This window comes from Macaca fascicularis, chromosome 6, assembly GCF_037993035.2.
Source record: "Macaca fascicularis isolate 582-1 chromosome 6, T2T-MFA8v1.1".
NCBI classification, from domain to species: Eukaryota; Metazoa; Chordata; class Mammalia; order Primates; family Cercopithecidae; genus Macaca; species Macaca fascicularis.
This window is the reverse complement of record NC_088380.1, coordinates 70,258,032-70,277,829: the sequence shown is the minus strand read 5'-3', so window position 1 is coordinate 70,277,829 and position 19,798 is coordinate 70,258,032. Positions and strand designations below refer to the sequence as shown.

The window sequence follows — 19,798 nt, the reverse complement described above, 5'->3', positions numbered from 1 at the left end:
TTTAGTACTTTTCGTATGTGGTTTTTGTTGCATTATAAATTAAGATACTTTTATGTTGAAGCTCTTAAATGCCGACAGAATGGAAGACTAAATGTAAATGAGTGCCGAGAAAGCAATAGGTGAGGTGGTATATGTTTGCTTATAATATTATTTCTAATGATATTGATAGATTGGATTTTTGAACACAGTTTTTCAGCTTTAAATAGATTTCTAAGTTTAAAGACTTCTTTCATATACGATAAATTTTAACATGAGATCAGCAAGAGTTATAGATATACTATTATATGTGAAATATTTTTTCTCTGTATAATACATTTAAAAAAATCTTTAAATAATTTAAAAATCATAATTCTTGCATCTGTCATGGCATGGTTTGGAGCAGACATGCACAATGTCAGCTTTAAAATTTCCTTTTAAAAACAGCTTGCTTTTTGAATCTGTTCTTTTTGTTTTTGAATCTGTTCTTTTTTTTCTCGACGGCAGCTGCTTTCAAGTGTAAAATCATTTAAAAGGGCAAGGGGAGGCAGATAAAAGTAATAAGGAAGCATAGAAAACATAGTCAAAAACCAATAACTGTGTGGTTCCGCTGTCTGGAGGTCCTCAGGTTTTGTGATTTTTTTCAGATGTTCTCAGTGGGTTTCCAGGAGGAGCCACCTAGCTTGAGACGAGACAACACAGCCCAAAGAACCTTCTCTTCCGTCTTCTCACCAGGGGGTAGGGAGTTAGATTCAGAAGGCTGCTGTCATCTGTGATGGGACATAATGTGCACATGAATGAGGTGTAGACACAACAACCTGCTTTTTAGGAAGTGGCTTTAAAAATCCATCATCCTCCTAATCAGGATTTCTCAACTTCAGCACTGTTGGCATTTTGGACCAGGTAATTCTTGGTTGTGGGGTACTGTCCTGAGCACTGTGGGGTGGTTAGCAGCATCCCTCAATTCATCAGATGCCAGTAGCACTGTGTGACAATTTGTGACAACCAAAAATATCCCTAGCTATGACCAAATGTTCCTTGGTGTGGAGGAGGCAAAATAATTCAAGGCTGAGAACCACTGCTTAAAATTGAATTGAAACTACTTAGAGGCAATCTTTCAGTTGGGAAATGTGTACACCTTATTTGAAAGAACCCATGCTTATGAGTAAGATTGACTTGTTTTCTAAACCTGCCTCGGCTATTTGCCAGTTCTGTGACTTTGAACATGTAACTGAAGCTTGCTAAGCTGTCTGTAAAATAGAGTTTAATAAAACTTAGCCCAGGTGAGGATTACATGAAATAATCTATGAAAAAGATTTAGCTATGATGAGTAGCTTACTGTCTAGCGTAGAGGAAGCATTTAGTTAAAATAGCTATTATTAACTATTTTCCTTTCCATTGGATCATTATCACGCCTTCATTCATCAACTTCATGCCTTTTCATGTTTCAACTATTTCCTATTGAGTCTTTTCTCAGCACTTTCTGTAGATTTCTGTATACAAGGGCATTCAGAGAAGACTGCCAGCTGTTGAATTAATAAATTTTGGTTTGAAATTTTTAGGATGATGACAAGTAGAGGAAGAAATAAACCAGTAAACCTAATCTGGTTTAAAGAGTTGCGTGTTTTAAAAAAGTGCAAACCAAAAGAGAAGGTGGGTAGAAATACCCTGTTGAAGCAGAACTGGCCAATGTGGGTCCCACAGGCAAAGGACTACGAGGGGATAATCTAGAATTTTCCAACTGGGGCAGTGCTAGGACATGGTCAGACTGGAGCTAAGAACAACAAAATGGTTGATTGGCGTTGGTGACTGATATGTACCTAAGCTCTGCCAAGACTAGTTGCACTTTCCTTCCAGAGTGGGGCTAAGGAGTTCCCTCCTTTCCCCGTCCTAACCTTAAAGGGGATGGAAGCTTGGCAAAGGGCACAGAAGCAGAAGTTAGATGAAGAGATAGCTAAAGTGAAAAATGTGCCCCACCTGAACCGAACTGATTCATAGAAGAGGGCTTGTTTTTCTTGATTACTGAGCCTAGATGCTGTAAACCAAAATAAAATTGTAAGCCCCACAACCACCTGAATGGACCCCTCCTCTCAGCCAACTGCATTCCAAAGTTAACTTGAAAAACTAGTTCAGGCCATTTTGGGAAGAGGCAGTTGAACATTCTTCATTATATCATCCTCCTGTTTGGAATTCAGACAAAGCTAACTAGAGTTAACATCAACACAGAGACCTTAAGACTGATAGAACAGACTCTTTCATTCTGATAAGAAACATTTATAATCTATTTTCACTGAAACCTGCTACCTGGAGGCTTCATCTACATGATAAAACCTTGGTCTCTACAACCCCCTATCATAATAACCCAGACATTTCTTTCTATTGATTCCAGGTCTTCAGATAATAACTCAAGCAACTGCCAATCAGAAAATCTTTGAATCTGCCTATGACTTAGAAGCCCTGCTTCCAGTTGTCCTGCTTTTCCAGACCAAACTGAGATCCATCTTACGTGTATCGATTAATGTCTTATGTGTTCCAAAACCTATAAAACCAAGTTGTAGGCTGACCATCTTGGGCATATGTTCTGAGGATCTCTTGAGGCTGTGCCGTAGGCATGTACTATTTCTTGGCAAATTAAATTTCTAAATTGACTGAGACTTGTCTCAGATACTTTTTGGTTTACAATGCTCAGGAAACTGTTGAGAGCAAAAATAGATCCTGGCTTTCCAGTCCTCTTACATAAAGTGTCATCTGAGTGCCTGGGCTTCTCCTCCCCTTCCCAAAGGCTCTAATGTGTCACACTTATTTGTAAATTAGTATCACCCACAAAGGTTGACAGTGTTCCTTGGAATGTTGCACTATGTTATATATTTAGATAGAGCTAGAGTAGCAAGTCCAAGCCAGAGAAGAAAACAGGCGCCCCCGCTGGGCATATCAAATGAATCAAACACAGTCCACCCTCCCAGTCTCCAGAGATTAAAATCCTCTCTTAAAGCTCATATTCTGTTAACATGGAGAAAAACAGGACTAAATTGTCCTTTCCATAGTGAAAAATAATTTACTGTAATCTGGATGTCAACATTATGAGAGTTAAAAAGAGGATATCTTTCTTTTAAAGTTAACTTGCTCCCAAATAGTTAAGAAACTGAAAACAATGTTAGATACTAAACATTAGCCTCAGTTTTCAGGAGAACATCTCAGAGATAAACCATGAAATATTTGGAGCAGAAAGAAATAACTAATTTTCTCGTCATTTTTAGGACTCTTACTTCTTTAACCATGAATTGATCAAGGTACTTAACCTAGTTGGATATGGCAAAGATATGGCAAATTCTGAAGGGTAAAGAATTTTACCTTTCAATATCTCTTTGGACTCTGACTACACTTTCTGAAACTCAAATTCACCTGGAATTCAATGCTTCCCTAAAACAGAGTCACCAAAAGTATGAAGATATTTATGGGAAAGAAAGATCTTCATAGTGCTGTTTATTTAAGAGTTGGAAGATCTGTTTTCTAAATTCTGGTATCTCCTTCCCTTTCCCCAAATACTTACCTAATTTGGGGAGGGACTGAAATGGTCTTTATATGTTATAGTATGCAACTCTGATGTGTTTTGCTCTTCTTACATGAGGAAATGTCTACCACAATGTTGTATTTACAAAGGAAAATGTGTACGTGTATGTTGTGGTCATATACTTCGTTCTACTGTCTTGTTTTTGTATATATTAAAAGCAAGTAGGTATTATACACAGATATTATGAAATTTGTATCAAGATTGATACTTATACCTGTGATGCATTCACTACAGTGGATTAAAAAAACCCAAAAACCTTTCAATAGCACAGCCTTTTGTGCTATTGAAATTCTTCTCACTCAGCCTTCTATCTATCTATCTATCTATCTATCTATCTATCTATCTATCTATCTCCAGATATACATATATATGGCATATACACACATATTATGTACACATACATACACACATATACATATATATGTATGTGTACTATATATCTCTCACAAGGGAATAAATTGTTAGGATTGATGAGAAAGTGCTCAGACATTAAGCAAAGGGGAGGCTGCCTATTAAGGACAACTGCTGATTTGGGTCATCTTTGCTGCACATTTGTGAGACCTTTGCCTTGCTTAGCGCTTGTCTGACCATCACCTAAGGCTGAGGTAACAGAAAAGCTAAAAAATTATTGGCAGAAATTCAGAGCAGCTTTCTACACCATGGGGAGCTGACACCTGCAGTAAATGCTGAAATTTACGAAGCAGTAAGTATTCCTGGGATGGTTTGAAGTGAATTCAGCTCCAAGGAAATGTGTCTCTCCACATTGATTGAAATCCTGTCTCTGAAGGCCTCTCTCAGTAGCTCTGGGGTGGGGCCAGAGAATCAGCATTTCTTACAAGTTCCCAGACATTGCTGCTAGTCCTAAAACCACCCTTTGAGAATCACTGAATAAACAGAAGGGCTGCAAGAATGTAAGCAAAAGGGAATGTTTCCCCGGTCGTTCTAAATTTTCTGGAATAATGCACTTGAACTTGTTGGAAAATCTTTGATTTTTATTGCAAATTTTTATTTAGATGTGGCTTATCATTAAGAGTTTTATAGCATTTTTTCTCCAAAGTACTCACTCTCAGAAAACTATAACCTAAGACAGTTTTAAATGTGAAAATGAAAGGTGGAAAGGGAAGCAGAGTAAGTAAAGCATAGGAGAAAGTGAAAAAAAAATAGAGGGAGAGTAGGAAATTTGGCCACCATTAAGTTCAAACCTCAGTCATTCAGTGTTTAATTATTTTAGATTTATTAAAAATTTTTATTTATAAGGAGACAGGGTTTCATTATGTTGCCCAGACTGGTCTCAAACTCTTGGCCTCAAGCAATACTCTCACCTCAGCCTCCCAAAGTGCTGGGATTATAGGAATGAGCCACCATGCCCAGCCTCAATGTTTAGTTCTTGAATGCTGCTGAAGCCAGGGACACTGCAATTCCCCCAAACCACTTCTCTATTGCTTAAATTTATTTTGCTAATAAAAGATTTCTTATATAGGTGATGAGAAATGCTTCTACTACATTGCAGTTACAAATTTCTATTCCAGGGGAAAAAAGAGAGAGACCCTCAGCTAAGCCAGTGGTTCTCAAACATTAGCTGCATCAGCATCATCTTAGGGCTTGTTAAAGCACACATTGCTGACCCCAACTCCAGAGTTTCTCAGTCAGTAGCTCTGGGGTGGGGCCAGAGAATCAGCATTTCTTACAAGTTCCCAGATATCGCTGCTGTTCGTAAGAGCACACTTTGAGAACCACTGGATTAACAGAAAGCCTGCTAAGTGCAAGGCTCTACATTGGGTACTGAGGATAATACCAAGATGGGTCTTAATAGAAAGATAGTCCCTGGCCTCAAGAACCTTTCCTTGAGTAACAATGAGGCTTTGTGAAAAATGCCATAAAAGAGAGCGGACAGTCCAGTCTGGCTGGAATGAAGGGCTTATAAAGGAGGAGACAGTCCAAAACAGAGCTACTTAGAATTCCCTAGCGATGCTTGTACTTTCTTTTGCCTGCTGCCTTTGCACTTGCCACCTCTCGTTTCAGAAAAGTCCTCACTCCTTAGACAATTGGCAAGCCCTCCTTCAAAGATTAGCTTAAACATTTTTTTTTTCCTGCAGTCTTTTCTGACTGCTCCATGCTTCTGCATTCCTTCACATTCCCATTGCTTCTATAAACGATTGCTGCAGCTCTTGGCACATCATCTGCATCCAATCCCATCTTCCCACCGCTCTGTAATAAAGTCTTAATGAATTTACCCTGGCTGCCCCAGTTCATCATCTGCCATTCACTTCCCCTCCTCCTTAGCCAGGCTTCCATGCCCAAAATTCCAAGAAAGCTGCTTGTGCCAACACCACAAGTGACCACCTTGTCATTAAATCCTGTGGACACTTCCAATTCATATTTAGCTTCACCACTGGCCATTCCTTCTTTGCAAACTTCTTTGATTTATTTAATCATGCTCTTGTAATTTTCATCTTCGTCCCCTTTGTAGACTGATCTTGTTTCCTCTCACCTTCCCTTTTGGTATTCCAGGACTCTTGTCTGTGCACACTATTGGTAGGGCTTCAATTCCCACTATGCTGATGATGCTCAAATCTGTGTTTCAGTCCTCTCAGATCACATGTCTCACTGAGCACTGCTCCAGAAGGTTCCCCCCATGTCCAAAAGTTGTTGTTCTCTGCCTTTACTACTGCTCCTCTGCTCTCTCTAACTTGGTGACCAACATCGTCATTTACTTCATTTTCCAAGTCTGAATTTGGGTTTCTTCCTTGATTCTGCTTATCCTTATGCACCACATCCAATTGTCCCTGTCCTCCTTTCCAACCTCCTGACTTTAGGTGAGATCTTAAGCATTTTTCACCTGGATGACCGCACCTGCCTCCTCATGGAATCCTTCCAGTGGCTCCCAAACCTCTTAACATGGCCTAAGGGGCCTTAATGATACAGCTCTTGTCTCTCTCTTGTCTCTCTCTTAAGCCTCTTGTCTAGACACTTTCCCAACTACTTAAGTCCTTGTAGTTATCAAAATCCCCTCCTCTTTCATCTCCCCGTATGCCTTCACACATCCAGAATCTTCAGCCTAGACTATATTTTTTCTATTCCTTTGGCTAAGTGCTACTCATCCTAAAAATTCTCAGCACAGACACCTTCTAAAAAGCAATCCCTAATAACCCCCTGTTTTGAATTCAAGCCTGGGCCAGGTGAGAATCTAATATACCTTGTAACAACCCATGTCTAATTGTTACGGCATTATTATATTGTGAGCACTAATTTCTGTTTCTTTCCAATTGTGTGTGTGTGTGTGTGTGTGTGTGTATCTGTCTGCATATGTAATAGTTGTTTTCAGCCCAACCCTGAAGGCTCTACCAGAATCTGTGCGAGAGGAGGCATATGGCGTTTCGAAAAGTTTCCTAGGTGATTCCCATCCAATTTTTCCCTGTTGAAAGGGACAGGTTTTAGTGGAGGAGAGACATCCTCAGCATCTAGCACAGAATTCGACACATCATTGGTGACCATTATATGTTGGATGACGATGGGGACAAAGGCTGCTGGGGTGAGAGGTCTGTTCTTCCTTCAGTAGATAGTGAGTAGACATAGCTCAACATAATAGAGTAATGCATTAAGAAATCAGATTGGTTTGCTTATGTCACACTGAATCTTGGACAAGAGATTGCAGAAATTGCAAAGGATATGGGGCTACTGGTAAAACTGCCCAGAATAACTTTCAGACAGCAGCTAGAAACATAGAAAGTCTTTATAAGGCCCTTGGGGGAAAGACCTAAAAGGTCGTCTCTGTGCTAGATGGTGGCATAACTGCCCAGTGTTCTTCAGCCAGATATCTGAGGACTCTTCTGCCTCACACAGCCAGGTTCAGTTCTGGATGTGGGGGTCCTGATTGGAGGAGGATGCCATGAGTTTGGGAGAACTATCTCTAGGCCCACGTTAGTCTGGAGTAGTCTTGTTCACAGGAGGGGACTCATTCTAGCCCAGGTCAATTCCTGACTTACCTAATTCCAGACTGATTCTCGTGCATGGCATCAACGACCGAATTCTATGCAAGAATGAACATACCGACACCTCCCACAGCATTCACTAAATCAGAATTTTGGAAAAGGTGAAACTGTCTTTCAGGCTTAATTTATTTCTGCTGATTTGTTTTGTTTGATAACAGCATGCATTTAGAAGATGCTTGTCCTTCACTTTCCAATCTCCTTTTAGCCTCTGTCAGTAACCTTGCAGGCTCCCCACAGGTGGTTCCATTTGTAATCCATTTGACACAGCGAGACTATCATAATTAATGAAGCTCCCTACAGCACTGCCAGTGACCTGGAATGTAGGACAGGAGGGGCGCTGAAGCAGTGGGAAGAACAGCGGGCTGAGAGCCAGGAGACCTGGCCCTTGTCTGCAGCCCACGGTGGAACTCAGCAGTGCAAGGGTGGCTTGCTCTTCTTTTGTGCATCTCTTTGCCTCCAGTCTGAAACTGGATGGATGGGAAAGAAAAGGCTGTCTAAAAATGAAGGCATAATCACTAACCATTAAAATTCCTGCCCTTGGCCACCTTCCTTTCTTCTCCACTGAAAGTTGATTTAAAGTAAACTGTTGTGGAGCCGAGTTTTGACTGTAGTAGAAAGGAGAGAAGATATGATTAAATCTTTAAATGCTGAAATAAACATGGAACAGTTTTGGAGTTGAGGGCCGAGTTAGAGCCTAGAGAATAGTGGACTCAGTCAGCAGCATTTTCATGTGGTCAGGGGTTGAGATAGGAAAGATGGGGACCAGGAGTGGTATCTTTTCCCTTTTTTTTTTTTTCTGATTTAAAGACCCATGTAAACGGAAAGAAAAGAGAAAGGAAATAAGAAGGCAGAAAGAAAACAGATGGCTTTCTATAATGGTTTTCATCCCGTTAGAATCATGTTTTGACAATAAGGTCCTACAGAAAAAAACTGGAATACTTTTTTCCACATTTTACCCTGCACCATTTCCGGTACGTATTAGACCTGTATAATAAATAAACCACCTGAAAAGAATTCCAGAAAGGAATTGGGGAAGCCTCTATGGTCTATCTCAGTCTATGTAGCAAGAAGAATCTATATGATTTGTTCATTAAAATGGTGCCACATGCATCTGTCAAAATGTTCCCAGAGAGACTCTTCAGGTCCCCTCTGGATCCTCCAGTTCAGACACAGTCCCCTTCCCCACTGGTCAGCTCAGTAGGCTGTGAGGTCATGTTAAACACATAGGGAACAGAGATGTATTGTTTCATGCTAAGGATTCCCATTTCTTCCCTCAGTGAAGAAACTCAAATTTCTCACAATCCTTTACATTAGTTATTTTTGATTATTAAAATCCTACTGCACCACCTCCTTCTGAATAAGTCCTTGTATCTCCTTTCTAGCTTTTTCCTTTCTGTTCCCCAGATAGATCCAAGGTTCAAGTCCTGAGTATAATTTATTTTGATGACTATTCCCTTTTCACTCATGTTTTCACTCACAGTATCAACCTTTGATTATTATTATTACATTTAAAAATGTAATTAAAATTAATTATTTTTTCGTGTATAAAGATGATACAAAGTCACATAAAATATTTATATGATATTCTTTATGATTATAAATGACTAAATAAAACAAAATTTCTGTCTTTCTATTAACACGCAGTCAAAAACTGCTGGATGAATGATCACTAAATGGGGAGGGAATGTTTAGGATGATGTGATTTAAAATATAGGGTACATGGCACCCATGAAATTCAGACTGGGGGACCCTGGGCAGCCATCCTCTTGGAAAGCTGAATGTGAGGGAGGGCGAGACGTCAGGGTGCTACTGATGAAGGAGGCTTGCCAAACCTATTAAGACACTGAGGACAGCTTCAGACATGAGCTGCGGATCTAAAGTCCTGGGGCCAGTGTTTTGAATTGCAGGCTCAAGACCAGCCTCACATGTACACTACACATGGTCTGTTGCAGAGTGAGTGGTAGCAGGGATTCCTCTATTTGATGGTGATTTGGGGTTCTCTTGAGCAAAGCTGGGTTGACCAGCTTGTAAATAATATTAACAGTGACAACAATAATAATAATAACAAAGCGTTTGTCAAGTGTTTGCTAAGTTTGGTAGTAGGCATATGACACATTGCTTCAATTAATCCCCACAACAGACTTCTAAAGTAGGTGATACTATTATCCCCTTTGCAGGGCTAAGGAAATACATTTGCAGAAGTTAAACAATTTGTTCCCAGGGTGCAAAGCTGGTAGGTGGCAGAGCCAGCATTTGAACCCAAGGCTGTTCTTAATTCAAAGCCCTTGTTCTAAACACTGTGCTTATTTCTGGCAACAATCTTCCATGTAGTGGTCAGAGCAGTCTCTCATCACTACAGCATGTTTTCTACTTTCTCAAAACACTACACCTGTGGCTCAAGCCAGTTGGCCTTGGCGAGCAGGCCCTTCAGGGGCTGTTCCGAGTTATCTGATGTGCTGGAGCCCCTGCTTCTTATTTTCTGACCTCCGCCCCTGTGCAGCTCAGGCCACGCTACTCTTCAGCCTCTTCGTCTGGTGTTCTCACTTCCACCCCTCCACCTTCTGCTGAGCTGCTCCTGGAGCCAAGAGGAGCCTCCAGCTCCACTGCCAAATCCTCCTCCTCCTCCTCCTCCTCCTCGCTTCAAAGCAAGCGGCACCCTGTCTTCCCTCCCATCAGGCTTTGCTCAGTGAAAACAAGAGGAGTTTCTTTCTTGCCTCCTAGAAGCCTTTCTCCACCTCTATGTACAACCCTCTGAAGGTGATACTTTAACTATGGCTGCTCCGGCCATGTATACTTAATGTAAGCCCTTATTATTGGTCCTTTGTACACACTGTCAGTCTCTGGGGCTGCAAAGGTAGGTGCAGATTTAACCAACATCGATTGTGACAGGTATTATTCTGCTATGTCCCAGGCTCCAGATACTGAGGATACAATAGTTTAAAAGGCATGCAGAGGACTTTCCCGCATTCTAGTGAACATCTCCCTCTCATTTCTGCGTTAGGGCATATACTCCCATAGGATAGACCTGGAGACAGATTGCCTGAATTCACATCCCAGTTTTCCTATTTCCAGTCTGTGTGACCTTGGCCAAGTTAGCTAACGTCTCTGTGTGCCAGTTTCTACTAAATTGGGAAACACTAATAGCATTTCCCTCAAAGTTGTTTAGAATTAAATAAGTGAATATGGTTAATACATGCAAAGTATTTTGAATAGTGGCATGCTGTAAGTTCTCAATATATGTTAATTTTTTGGATTGCTTTTTAAAGATAATTACGCAAGTGGATGGCAGAGATCTTCCTTTGAAGGTGTTCTGAAGTCTCCTGCTGTGCCTGGCATGGTGCTTTCCACAGTGAGTAACAGGGCCAGTGGAGGAGGAGTTTGTTTTAAGGTCAGAACGTATCTCGGGCCCCCTCAAAGCATGCTTTGTTCACCAGAGAGTCTCTAGTCTCATTTTGGTATCTTCTTGAGGAAAGACAAATGAACGCTCAATGCCTTCTACTGTTTGTGTGAGACATATGCTTTAATTTCCAAGAAAACAATTCCCAAGGTTATCCCATTAAAAACATCTGCCTCAAAGAGAACTGACAAGACTCACCTTGATTTTTCAATGGTAAAGGCATAGTTTCCCTGAGTTTGCTTAAAAGGTTTTTCATTTCTCGCATGTCTCTGTAAAATTGATAAAAAGACAGAAGAATCAGCTGTAAATTTTCAAAACGAAATCTCAAACAATCTGTTCTATGAGACAACTGAAGGATGAGAGTCTGTGTCTAATTGCACTAGCTCTAGTTTCCAGTAGGCAAATATTGAATTTATTTTGCTTTTACAAGAAAAAAAATCTGAGATAGGTTGGCTCAGGAAAAAATGAGAGCTCCTCTGCCAAACATTTCTACAGGGCATTCTCCTGCAGAAGCCCTCATCTCTGCCTCCAGTCGAACCTGGCTAAGATCAGAGAAGAGCCATTGGTCACGAGAACAGCGCTTTAGATTTACAGAGAGGCCAAGGATGTACAACTGGAGCAACAGGGTTACCCAGAGCAAACTTGAGGCTGGGTGATGGTGCTATCAAGACTTTATGGTCAGAGGACTATAGTGGCTGCGTACGTTCACTTGCTGTTATTTGCTCGTTTGTTAAAATTTGTATACATTTAAGGAGTACAGGTGTAGTTTTGTTACTTTGGCATATTGCACAGTGGTGAAGTCTATGCTTTCAGGGCATCCATCACCCCAATAATGTACATTTTACCCACTGAGTATTTTCTCATCCCCCACACCTCCCCACCCTTCTGAGTCTCTGAGGTCTATCATTCCACACCCCATGTCCATGTGTACCCACCATTTAGCTCCCACTTATAAGTGAGAACATGCGCTATTTGGTTTTCTAAGTTGTTTCACTGAAGACAATGGCCTCCAATTCCATCTTCTGCTTGGTTTTAATAGTCCCCTGTTACCATGATTGGAATTCAGTATAACTCAGGTATTAAGCATTCACCAGGGCTAACACTTATTATATTGACTTGGAATAATGAGAGAGTAACAAATTCTAAAACTTCCAGAGAAGAGCTCCTTACAATGGATGAAACAGAAAGGGGCGCAGTATAGGAACAAGAGGGAAAACAGCCCCACCTGGGGACAGCTGGGCCTTCCTCTAGCACGGACCATCCTTCCACACTTCCTGACTTCAGCGCACAGCATGCAATGCCACTGCACGCATCAAATATCTTCCCTCATCTCAGAGCATACATGGTCATAAAACCCCAGAACTGTAAAGCAGGAAGCCATCTTAGGAGGCTTCTAGTCTAAGGTAGGGGAAAACTGATCTTTTGAAACCCTTGGGACAATGGTCCCTATACACTTCTAGGTGGTTGTGCATTGGAGAAAGTGCTCTTGAAACCCCAGGACATAGTGGCAGCTTTCATTTAAAATAGCCAGGAACATAATTTGGTACAAAAAGCAGATGTATCTTTTAATGAACTGAGGATAGGCAAGCACTGGTAGGCACCATGGGTTTAGGAAAGTTTTGTGGGGGAAGATCATCCTAAAGTTGAAGAAATTCTATCCACTTATTTTTCTTCTGTTATCTGAGGAAAGACAGTCACCGTTTAATTTTAGGTATGAAACCACTCAGTCCACTTCACAAAACACCCCTGTTCTGTTGAGCATGGTTTGAGGACCATTTTCTTAGGGTAATTCTGAAGACCTCATGGGAGCTCCTTTTCAAGTATTGACTGATATGTGAAGAGGAACTCAAGTCTCAGTAATAATTGATTGGAAAAGGAAAGGAAAGCAGCCTTGAGAATCTGCAGAAATATGCCTGTAAAAACATTCCAAATCCACTCCCATGGGTGTGAGGTGTGAGGAAGTGTCTGTGGTCTGCATGCTGATCAAGTGAGAGAGGAGGGCAGGAGAAAGGAAGCGGGGCCCCATCTCCACAAGTGCAAGGCACAGTCTGTTTTTATGTAAGATCTCAAGGACAGATGGAACGGGTGAGAAAGGGCTAGGAATGCAACATGGGGATTGAGGCAAGGTCTCCTCTAATAAAGCACCAGTTCTCAACCTTGGTGGTTGCAGAGGAGAATGACCTTAAGCCCAGGTCTCACCCCAAGAGAGCCTGATTCAGCTGGCTTATAGTGGGGCCCAGCCGTCAGTATTTAAAAAATTCCCTCCTGATGACTTAACTGTGCAACCTAGTTTGAGACCCATGATCTCTCAACGCAGACAGCCAGAGAGAACGGAGTTAGCCACATCCTGGACCAGGTCCACTGTGGCTACCTCCATCTCCTTTGACCAGAATCTGGGCTTTCAGGCTGAACGGAAACATTGCCAACGTTGTGGGCCATAACTATCCTACTGTTACTGCCATCCCTTCTTATAAGCTTATAAGGCTTGAATATAGCTGCTGTCTAAGGTTTGCAAAGGAAATGGCTTCACTGATGGTTTATGCCCTGATATGGCATTTCAGCAGATATTTTTTTCCCTGGGAACAGAGCTAAGAATTTTCTATTTTATAAATTAAGATAAATCACTCCCTCATCATTTGTCTATAGTGCTATCAAACTGTGCCAAACAGCTTTATTGTTTGAATTGTTGCATTTCCAAGCTTATACAAAATCCAAGTTTTATTAATAGCACATAATTACCACATGCTCCAATTTTCTATAAACACAGAAATTCGGTAATTAGCTTTAGAATTATGTTACAATCTGAAAGTAGAACCACAATAGCTATAAATGCCATTGTGTGTTACATTTCTAAAAATAAAAAAAAAATAAAATGTTCATTATGTTGTCAGTGACTCAACCTCATACACACAGAACACTCAGTGGAATTGCCCAGTATTCATTCAGCTGCTTAGTGCCAGCTCTGGGGACATTAGTAGCAAAGGGCACAGATATCAGTGTAAAGGCAAATAAACAAGAGGCTTATCTTTCTGCCTCACAGAATGTCACTTTTAGCATCTAGATGGGACATGGTATTTATTATAATAATATTATTATTACTCCTTTTTCCTAAATAAAATAAGATCACTGTAGAGTCTCTTCTTTTCAAGAAAGAAACTGCCTCTCTAGAAGTGAGCTACTGAAGTTAAGAAAATGCATTGACTTGCTTTGACCACTGAGGGGCTATCAGCTACCTTATGGAGAGAAAGAGAAGGGGGTCCTGGGAGAAGCCCTTTGTGAACTGGACAGAATGCTCAGCCCCCAAATGGCAGCTAAGCAGGCTGTTCCATATACCTGAAACCCGAGACTTTACTGGAGGCATCTTTGTGTAATTTTGGATTTTCTCCCTTAAACAAGTGAGAATTTTGGGCACCAGCCCAGTAGGTGAACTGTGACAGCATGTAGACTTTCTCCCCTCCAAGGCAGCACACTGTTCTCATTTTCCACGGAGATGCAATGTGTTGGAGTGGGAGAAGCAGAGGCCTGGGAGCCTATGCCTACTGTGGGTGCTGCTAGTGTTCCTCTGCAGCATTTGGACTGCTTACCCTCTCTTGTCTTAGTTTTTTTGTCAGCAGATTAGGCAGTCTCCAGGGTCCCTGCCAGCACTATGCTCCTCTGGCAGACCAAAGAAAGCTCTGTTTCTGAATCTGAACTAGAAAACCTCATCTCTCTGTGGCCCCTAAGAACATTAACGGGAGGAGGATTGGCAGTCTATTCAGGGTAACTTCCCACTTACCTTTCAGTGTTCTCAATGTCTGTGGAAACCTGCCAGGAATGTTGCTGACTATCTACGGGGGATGATGAGGAGTCTTCTAGGGCAGGTGTTTCAGCACTCTCCTCAATTTTGCAATCCAAACTCTTGGTTCCCCCGCCAGGTTCCTTTCCTAAGGGAGGGAAGGTGTTGGTAAAGATAAGAGAAATAAGAAATCATAAATGCAGGCTCTATATGCAGGATGTCAGTGCAAAGGTTGGCTATGCTTTGAGTCAAATGTTCCATTAACCCTAATAGCTTTCTGAGTAATAAAATAATTAGATATATACATGTATGAGTGTGTGTGTTTGTGTGTATAGCATGTTTTCACAACATTCTGGGAAAGACAACTTGAGGTCAATGGAACCTAAAGATCAAGTAAAATTAAAGCCCCTGTCTTTGATAGAGTATTGGTGTTTTATAACGCATTCTTAGTGAATTAGATTAAGTTAGCTCAGGAGGAGGGATTTAGCTTGTGAAACCTACTGGCTTTTGGTGCAGGTAAAAGGGCTGGGAGCAGGTGACACCCAGCAGAAAGAATGAGAGCTCCTGCTGTTTTCTCTGATTCTAGACACTGGCCCTCTCAGCATGCAGCAGGGATCATGCAGCTGCCTTCCAATTCCTTGGCTCTCCAGCCTCCTCCAACACATCCTTCTATGAGGAGAGAGCCTGACCTTGATCCAGACTTACACCACTAAGACCATAAAGCGCCATCAACTCAAATGTGAACACCATGTACTAGGTAGCCGTCCACAGCAATGCACTGCCTACCCACTGAGACTTGTCTTTACCATGATTGATCTCAAGTGAATAAATCAGTACTTTCTGGAAACAAATCTCCAAACTGGTTCAGTCATAAATTTATATGAAATTAAATGGGAGGTTATGTTGTACGGCCTAGGCATAATCTCTTAATGTCTTTTATTCTTTCTTGAAAATTTGTGCCTCCACAGGGGGGTATCCTGGTACCATGGAAATGATCAATGAGGCCTGAGAACTGGGTTTTAAACCTGGCTTAGTCATTTGTTCATTCATTCACTCACTCATTCATTCATTTATTTACAAATATATCTTGAGTGTCAGCTACCAGCAAAGGGATTGCTGCTAGAGATATGGAGGTGAAAGAAAGCTCTAGCACTGTAAGTCTCACGGAGCTTACAGTGCTGGAGTTAAACAATAAAAACATTATACAAATAATTACAAAGCTGTTGTATAACATTATGTAGTCTGGAAAAAAGGGTAGCTATTATATATAGTGTTTTTGCCTCCTTTATCCAGTTTTATTTTTATCACTTAGATATAACTCCAGACTAGTTAAGTGATTGTTACAGCCCATATCATTGAATATTCATAAGGTAGTGGCTATATCACCTTACCTTTTAGCTCAGTTTCCCTAATCCTGCTGTGATTGCTTCGCATTAACAAGAAAACTAATAAAAAACAAAACCTACAAACTTGTGAAGAGGATGCCTGCTCATGGTAAAATCTAACAGGAAGTTTTTTTCCTTGGATTCCTGCTGGAGGGAAGTAGCAAAAATCTCATCCCTGAAGTTTCTAACCCATGTGGTAACAACACAAGGAGAAAGAGCGAAGCAATTTAATTGGTTGTATGCCTTTCACCAACCTACAGTAGAAATCGACCTCTGAACATTCAGCCAGAGCACATGCACACATTTACTGATGAGAAACTTTGATCCTTTCCTGTGTACTTTATGCACATTGATCCTGGGTGATGGGACTTGCCTGAGGAATTGTTTTTCCAATTTTATGGTATGCTCTTGGGGGGAAATTAATTAAGCACATAATTTAGCACATTACCATTTCACAGTTGAAGGGCATTGACCTCTTAAAAGCATTTGCATTTTGCCTCTTGGCAGAGTGCGGCAAGTGCAGTCAGTCTACCAGCCATGTATCTCTAGGCAGGGTCAGCCTTAGGATGTGAGTCTGAGCAGGGGTAGCTGAGATGAGGGGAAGCGGCAAAATGAGGGCTCCTCCAAAACAGTCTTCTGCTTTTCAAAACCTGAAGGCTTCTGTTACACTCCTGTGTATTGGAAATGCCTTGGTGAATGGAGTATGGTTTGGGCATCAAAGAGGAGGAGGGGAAGAAGATTCACCAGAATTCTCTGGTTTATGGGCTTTGTCTAGCTTTGGGGCCATATTATTCCCTGTCCTGAGGTCCAGACTATAGAGCCTGAAGCTTTTATTCCAATGAGGAAAAGGGAGGACACCAGGAAATGTGATGTTCCTTGTTGGAGTCCTCTCTCCACTTCCCTCATATTACACTTTTTACATGCAAAGCCGTAAATGGAATCTAGTTGACAACACCTTTGATTATACTTAATACCTGTGATTATTCTGCTACTTACAAGACAAATGCCCTTCCATAACTTTTTCAAAGTAAAACATCATTTTAAAGATTTCAAAGATCCTGAAACAGCCCTATGGGCTTGTAAAGGCAGGTAATAACCTTCTTTTCCTATTTTTGGTGACGTTTAGGTCTAACTCTGCTAATGTAGCTGAACCAGAATGGAAACCACGAATGTTGGCCCTCACTTTAGGGCTTTCTGTCAGCTTACAAAATCCCTGCAGAAGTTTGATATAGTATCTTCTTTAGCTAACATGTCTTAAAAGACAGAAAAGATCAATATGAATTTAAGGGGTTTTCAATTCCAGAATGTATGTGGTGTCAAGTTTACTCTGCAAGTGAATTATAATTGCTCTCATTTACCTATAGTACCGACTTTATACTAGGATTCTTCTCCATGACATGACATGTTGCCTTCTTAGAAAAGTCCACTATCAGAAATGATCTTGCTTATGTGTTTGCTTACTAGTTTGTTTGCCATCCCCAGTCCCACACTCATCTCTCATCTCCAAACTTCATAGGTAAACTCCGTAAGGCCAATAATTTTATCTGTTTTCTTCAATTCTATAAGCCTACTACCGAAGACCAAGGCTTACGCATAGTAGTATCTCAATAGATATACAGCATTAAAAAATGTAATTATACTATATATGTTGTTATACAACTTACTTTGCTACTGTAGTCAGGCTTAGAGATATTTTCCTGTTAGTCCATTTTAATTCATGGAATGCTTTCTAATGGATGGGCAGTATTCCATAATAAGGAATCTAGGTTGTAATTGTTCTCTTTTTCCACAATATGTCAATATTTATGTAAAACAGATCCTTTGAGGCAGAATATTGAGACAAAGTATATGTATGCACATTTTAAAATTTAATATATATTGCCAAATTGGCCTCTGAAAAGGCTATGCTAATTTATACTTTTTACGTCCACCAGTGGTAAACCAGGGGGCCCATTTCGCCACTCCTTTCCTAGCACTTCATATTATCAACATTTAATTTTTGCTAATCTCATTGCCCTTTTGTTTTTATTTTTCATTTCCTTTATTACTACTGAGGTTAAACTTCTTCTTTTTTTTGTTTTCTCCTTTCTTTTAAAAAAAACTTTTAACTTCAGGGGTATAGGTGCAGGTTTGTTACGCAGGTAAGCATTTATTTTCCTATTTTATTGACCACTTGTGTTTCTTCCTTACATTTTCTATTTGTATCATTTTCCCATTTAAACAATGGGTTGAGTTTCTTATTGATTTGTAGGGGTTCTCTTCATAGAATGGATACTGAACATTTGCTATATATACTGCTTATATCTTTTACTCTATTATGTCTTTGAATTTTGTTTGTAATGTACTTTGTCAAAAGTTAAATTTGTGTAGTCAAAGCTGTTCATCTTTTATGTCTTTTGGTATTATGCCTTGCCTATATTTTCTTCTAATACTTGCACAATTTTGAAATATTCAGTTCTATAATTTACTTTTGTATATGGTATGATATGATAATCTAAATTTTTAGCTCAAATGAAGAGCAATTGCCCCAACAGCATCTAGTGACTTTTCTATTGACTTTGCTCTTTCTAATATATTAAGTTCCCATAAAAATGTGGGTTTATTTCTGGATATACTATTTTATTTTATATTTATTTGTTTATCCTATGGCAATTCCATGATATTTTAATTATTATGTTTTTAGTATTCAGTACAGAAAGTTTTCCTTCATTGTACTTTTTCCACTGACATTTCTGAATTTTGAAATTTTTGATTCCACTGCAAATGAAACTATAAATTACTAGCAAGTAAGATTTTGACCTTTATTAAAGCGTGAATCATTGATTACTTTTTAAGTGTTGTCTAGGTTTAATGGTTTATTTAAAATGATTTCTCTTTTTATGTTAATTTTGATAATTCATTTGTCCTAGAAAATAATCCACTGAATACATTTTTAATAGTATAAAGTTGAATGCAGTTTTCTCTTGGAACTGTTTCATACCCTAATGCTATTTATTTATGGCTCCTGATTTCTTTGTATACCACTTTTTCTTGGATTTCAAACATATCTTCCTCTTTTTTGAATTCAGTTTTCATTTTTGGGAGCATATCCTTGACTAATTGTTTCAGAGGAGATCTGTGGAATGCTAAATTCATTAGTTTTTACATGACCACAAATACATTTTCTTCTCTCTCTCTCTCTCTCTCCCTCTTGGTGCTTACACTTAGATTCTAATTGGCTGGCTATATAAATTCATGTTCAAACTAAGTTTTTCTAATAACTGTTATGACTCTGTTCTCTTCTCTTTTATCTGTACCCAGGGATGTGCCAATGTTTTTAAACTTTGATTAAATATGATTCAATATAATTTGATTCTATACTATTATTTAATGTATCGTCTATATTTAAATTTCTCCAATGATTTCAATACATACTTTATCATTTCTCTTTAAATTGAGGGATACATTTAAGGACTATGCACTGCATTTGCTTGTTGTGTTTTTTTTATTTTTCTTTTTTTTTGAGACAGGGTCTCATTCTGTTGCCCAGGCTAGAGTGCAGTGATGATAATAGCTCACTGCAGCCTTGAACTCCTGGGCTTATGTGACCCTCTCTCCTTAGCCTCCCAATAGCTGGGACTATAGGAATACAACACCATGCCTGGCTAATTTGTTTTTATTTTTTGTAGAGATGGGGTCTTACTATGTTGCCCAAACTGATCC

The 19,798-nt window shown here is 39.9% G+C and overlaps 1 protein-coding gene across 5 annotated transcripts in view; it reads right to left on the bottom strand.

Moving 5' to 3' along the window:
* Window positions 1-443: 443 nt before the first annotated feature.
* RGS7BP (regulator of G protein signaling 7 binding protein) overlaps window positions 444-19,798 on the bottom strand; it is a 108,067-nt gene continuing 88,712 nt past the window's right edge. For 2 of the 5 annotated variants that reach the window (XM_065546308.2, XM_005556997.5), the window contains exons 4-6: window positions 14,712-14,859; window positions 11,135-11,205; window positions 444-746 (exon numbers count right to left, since the gene is read on the bottom strand). In XM_065546308.2, coding sequence (XP_065402380.1) covers window positions 655-746; window positions 11,135-11,205; window positions 14,712-14,859 — 311 coding nt within the window. In that variant the 3' untranslated portion in view covers window positions 444-654. Of the gene's footprint in view, window positions 747-8,058; window positions 8,145-11,130; window positions 11,206-14,711; window positions 14,860-19,798 lie in introns of those variants that run through there. The other 3 variants (XM_065546309.1, XM_073993512.1, XM_065546310.1) reach the window with 2 other exon arrangements.